The 5,106-nt window shown below is 52.0% G+C and overlaps 1 protein-coding gene across 1 annotated transcript in view; it reads right to left on the bottom strand.

Annotated features, from left to right (window-relative positions):
* Positions 1-1,391: 1,391 nt before the first annotated feature.
* LOC105985427 (neuron-specific protein family member 2) overlaps positions 1,392-5,106 on the bottom strand; it is a 36,005-nt gene continuing 32,290 nt past the window's right edge. Inside the window, exons 5-6 of the mRNA XM_013015972.1 lie at positions 3,345-3,399; positions 1,392-1,456 (exon numbers count right to left, since the gene is read on the bottom strand). Coding sequence (XP_012871426.1) covers positions 1,392-1,456; positions 3,345-3,399 — 120 coding nt within the window. The remainder of the gene's footprint in view (positions 1,457-3,344; positions 3,400-5,106) is intronic.

The raw sequence follows: 5,106 nt of genomic DNA, 5'->3' as shown, positions 1-5,106 counted from the left end.
CTTTCTCTCCCTGTCTTCTCTCTCAATCTCTTTGTCTTTCCTCTGTGTCTGTTTTCTGATCTCTCTGTCTTACTCTCTCTCTGTCTCTGTCTCTCCCTCTCCCTCTCTCTCTCTCTCTCTCTCTCTCTCTCTCTTCTTATGCAACTGATCAGCAAAGCAACATCTGCTTTTTCCAAACATCAGTACGGCCACCGCCACCATGATATCCTCTCTCATCCAGGGAGATGCATGGTCCTGGAGGATTCTGATGGCTGCCATGGTAACCGCCCTTGTCTGGTCCTACCCCCCCCCAGGCTGCCAGCCGCTTGGGGCCCAGCATGCACAGCGGCTACAGCTCTTCACACCAGAGAACAGCAAGGCATCATCGGGTTACTGGTTTGTTCACTCTGCTACGCTTTTAAGTCTTTCGGCGCCCATCCTGGGGCTTGAACTCAGGGCCTGAGCTTTGGACCGTTGGCCAAGGTAGCCCGTCCAGTGTATATGTGGTCAGCACCCTCCAACCATGGGTCCAGCCTCCACCAACCCCATCTCCTGAACTGCTACAACTGTCCCCACCGCCCCCTTAATCCCTGCCCACGGCCATCAGAATGGTCCTCAGATCCAAATCCGATGCATCAGTAGCACATAGAAAAAGCCAGAAGTGGCGCTGTGGCTCAAGTGGTAGAGGGCTAGGCTTGATCTAAAGAAGCTCAGGGACAGTGCCCAGACCCTGAGTTCAAGCAGGATTGCCCCCCCCACACACACACACACACATTCTAGAACTATCTTCTCTTGGGGCCCATGGTAAAGATGCTGGCATTGTGGCTCATCTGCGGGTCCAGAGCTTTGGGCTTGGTGAGACAATTAAAGCATGAATGACACCAGTGAGCTGTCTGTGTCCCAATCCGGACTCCCATGGAAACAGCTGTGTGTTATTTTAGCCTCTCTGAACCTCCACATCCTCATCAACCCAGGGTGATTCATAGCTCACAGAATTATGATGATAACTCAAGAAGCCAAATGCATTGAAGTATCGTGTGTGTGTGTGTGTGTGTGTGTGTGTGTATGCGTGTGTATGCGCTGGTCCCGGGCCTTGAACTCAGGGCCTGGGCATTGTCCCTGAGCCTCTTTGTGCTCAAGGCTAGCCCCTCTACCATTTGAGCCACAGCCCCACTTCTGGTTCTTTGGGTGGTTTATTGGAGATAAGAGCCTCACAGATTTTCTTCCCCGGGCGGCCTTCGAGCCATGATCCTCAGCTCTCAGCCTCCTGAGTCGCTGGGATGGCAGGCAGGAGGCGCTGGGCCCGGTTGCTCTTCAACAGCATGGAGTCTGAACCCCCTGTGTGAGTGGTGTTGCTTTCATATGAGGAGATGCTCCCCCTCCCTCCCCAGTAGCCCTGCCCCCCCATTTTCTCAGGACCTGTGCAGAGAGAGGTTGGAAGCATTTGGGGGTTTTGGCTGGAGACCCACAGAAGCAGCTTACATCTGTGTTGCCTGGAAAAAAAATGGGTCAGAGAAAAAAAAGAACTCTGTAAAAATACCATTTCTCAAGATGCAATTGTGACTTTCAAAGGTTTTCTTCTCCCCTTCTGGTTTTTGTTGGTTGTTTTTGGTATTCCAGATGCAGCTAAAGACCTTCACCGGGCCGGGTGCCCGTGGCTTACGCCTGTCATCCCAGCTATTCAGGAGGCTGAGATTTGAGGATCGTGGTTCAAAGCCAGCCTCGGGCAGGAAAGTTCCCGTGAGACTCTGAGCTCCAATGAACCACCAGAAAACCAGAAGTAGGGGCTGGGAAGGCGGCTCAGTGGTAGAGTGCTTGCCTTGCATGCTTGAGGACCTGGGTTCGATTCCTCAGTACCACAGACACAGAACAAGCCAGAAGTGGCGCTGTGGTTCAAGTGGTAGAGTGCTAGCCTTGAGCAAAAGAAGCTCAGGGACAGCACCCAGGCCCTGAGTTCAAGCTCCAGGACTGGCAAATAAATAAGTGGCGAATTTGTAAAGGTATTTGTGTTCCAGCTCATCCTATTTTTGTTTGTCTATATTTTGGGGGCCCAGTCGGTGTATGGTTGGCTGCTTGTGGGTGATCATCGCGGGCGTGGTCATGGCTGCAAATGTCTGTATGGAAGTTCACTCACTCCCTGCCCTGGGTCTTTCCCAAGTACAGGTGTCCCTGAGTCTCAGCTCCTCTCAGGGCAGAAGAAAGTCCTCCCCAGGAGCTACACTGAGAAGCATGGACACAGCCCAACGATGACAATGGAATGACTGACACAGGACAGAGCTGGGTGTGGTAGGTAGCGCATGCCTATAATCCCGGCACTTGGGAGGCGAAGGCTTGGCGTATTGGCAGTTCAAGGCCAGCCTGGATCATGGAGTGGATTCTAGGCCAGGATGTTTGTGAGACTTTGTTTGCAAGAGAAGGAAAAGGAGAAAGGGGAGGGGAGGAGAGAGAGAGGGGGAGAGGGAGAGAGCACATTTCTACAGCAGGACCATTGGATCACCCCTTCGCAGCTCGGGCTGCAGGCAAACTGCCTGGCTTTGCCATGGAAACCAATCTTCTTCCACAGCTGCTCAAAGGATGATTTTTTTCCCCCTCCTTAAAGAATGGAAATGTAGTGTCAGGCCGCTCACGCCTGTCATCCTAGCGACTCAGGAGGCTGAGATCTGAGTATGGTGGTTCAAAGCCAGCCCGGGCAGGAAAATCCGTGAGCCTCTGATCTCCCATGAAGCACTCAAAAAAAAAACCCAAAATCTGTGGCTCAAGTGGTAGAGTGCTAAAAAGCTGGAGGACAGCATCTCAGGCCCCAGGACTGGTGCACACACACACACACACACACACACACACACATCTTTTCTCTGCAACGAATAGGCTGAGATTGTGTGTGTGTGTGTGTGTGTGTGCACCAGTCCTGGGGCTTGAACCCAGGGCCTGAACTTCTGAGCTTCTTTTGCTCAAGGCAAGCGCTCTCCCACTTGAGCCACAACACCACATTTGCCTATTTTTTTTTTCCTTTTTCTGATGGTTCATTGGAGATCAGAGTCTCAGGGACTTTCCTGCCCGGGCTGGCCTTGAACTGTGATCCTCAGATCTCAGCCTCCTCCTGAGTAGCTGGGGTGGCAGGTGTGATCAGCCAGCGCAGCGAATCCATGGATGGCAGCCCGGGTCCCCCCGCGACCCCCAAACCTCCCGTGGACTTTGTGGAGGGAGAAACACCCCATAGCTGCTTGACCACTGGGCCCTGGGCCCGCCTGCCCCGCCTCCCTGCTCAAGCTCCCTGACCACATTGGCCGGCTCTCAAGTCCTTCCCCGCCTCTGACCGTAACTGGCCAATCAGCGGAGCTGTCCAAGATGACTGGCACCAGCGCAGCCAGTGAGCCAGGGGCCCAGAGCATGGGTGACAATCCCAGTTCTGTCACTGCCAAACTGGGAGCTGGCCTCTCCTGGGCTTCTCCTTCCTTCCCTCCCCCCTCCTCCCCCTCCTCCCTTCTCCCCTTCCTTCCCTCCCCCCTTCTCCCCCTCCTCCTTCTTCCCCTCCTCCTGCTCCTCCTCCTCTCTTCTTCTTTTTCTTCCTCCTTTCTTTCTTCTCCTTCCCCTCCTCCTCCTCTTCCTGCTTCCCCTCCTCCTCCTCCTTTCTTCTTCCCCTCCCCCCCTCCTCTTCCTCCTGCTCTTTCTTCCTTTTTCTTGCTCTCACTTTGTTTTTTTTTTTGGTGGAGCTTGAACTCAGGGCCTGGGCACTTTCCTTGAGCTTTTTATTTCTTTGTTGCTCAAAGCTAGCACTTTACCCTGCTGCTTTACCACAATGCCACTTCTGGCGTTTTGATGATTAACTGGAAATAAGACTTTCTGGCCCTGGCTGGCTTTGAACCACAATCTCAGATCTCAGCCTCTGGCGTAGCTAGGATGACAGGTAGGAGCCAACCTCACTGCTATAAAGCTCCTTAAAGATCATCAAAATAGACCAGGAACTGGTGGCTCACGCCTGTCATCCTACTCAGGAGGCTGAGATCTGAGGATTGCAGTTCAAAGCCAGCCAGGCCAGGAAAGTCCGTGAGACTCTTATCTCCAGTGAACCACCAGAAAACCGTAAGTGGTGCTGTGGCTCAAAGTAGTAGAGTGCTAGCTTTGGGCAAAAGAGTTCAGAGACTGAGTTCAAGCCCCATAAGTAAAAAAGAAAGAAAGAAAACCAAAGAAAGAAAGAAGGAAGGAAAGAAAGAAAGAAGGAAAGAAAGAAAGAAAGAAGGAAAGAAAGAAAGGGAAGGAAGGAAGGAAGGAAGGAAGGAAGGAAGGAAGGAAGGAAGGAAGGAAGGAAGGAAGGAAAGGAAATTTGCTGGAGAAAGTCAAGGTTCTCAGACACATCTATCTTTATTTGTTTTCCTGTCAGAGAAAAGAAAATTCAAGAACACCTCCCCTCCCCCCCCCAAAAAAAAAGAAGAAGAAAAAATACATGAGCCTCTGCTACCTACAGACAAAAATAAATAAGTACACCACGCAAGTAGAAAGCGCTCAGCGGTTTGGGCGAGGGACAGTTGATGTGTTACTGGGCGTCGGAGGACGGATGAATTTACAGGTGAGTCAAAGTGATGAGCGGAAAGGGGACCAGGGAGGGGGGGAAATATCAGGCGAGAGCTTTGGAGCTATTCTAGTCTTGTTCCCAGCTTGGGTGTGTGATGGTTGAAGCGAGAGAGCAAGCCACCAGAGGGAGGAAAATACAACCACCCCCAATACCCAGAGGGGACATGGTTCACACTTGTCAAATAAGCCACTCTCCCGGCCTTCTAGACCTTCTAGACATGGTGGTGCCTGGCTGAGGCCAGGCACTGGAGACTAGAGACTCTGGTTCTTCGCAGGATGCCTGTCCTCTGAGGACAGAAGGGACAAGACAGACAGAAGACAGGCACCGTCTCTGGCTTCCTTCTAGAAAGGGTCTGGCAGCTGCATCGCCACCTGGCCTCTGGCCTCCCGGCTAGAACCCAGCTGCTTCTACGGGAGTATCTTCTTCTTCTTCTTGTTTTTTTTTTTTTGGTTTTTCTTCTTCTTTTTGTTTATCACTTTGGGAAATAACAAAATAGGAATTTAATACATGGGTGCTCATGGGGTGCTGCGAGTTTCTTCTTGCAGCCTCTCCTCCTC

Source organism: Dipodomys ordii, unplaced genomic scaffold (assembly GCF_000151885.1).
Source record: "Dipodomys ordii isolate 6190 unplaced genomic scaffold, Dord_2.0 Scaffold29, whole genome shotgun sequence".
NCBI lineage: Eukaryota > Metazoa > Chordata > Mammalia > Rodentia > Heteromyidae > Dipodomys > Dipodomys ordii.
This window is presented reverse-complemented; position numbering and strand designations above follow the sequence as displayed.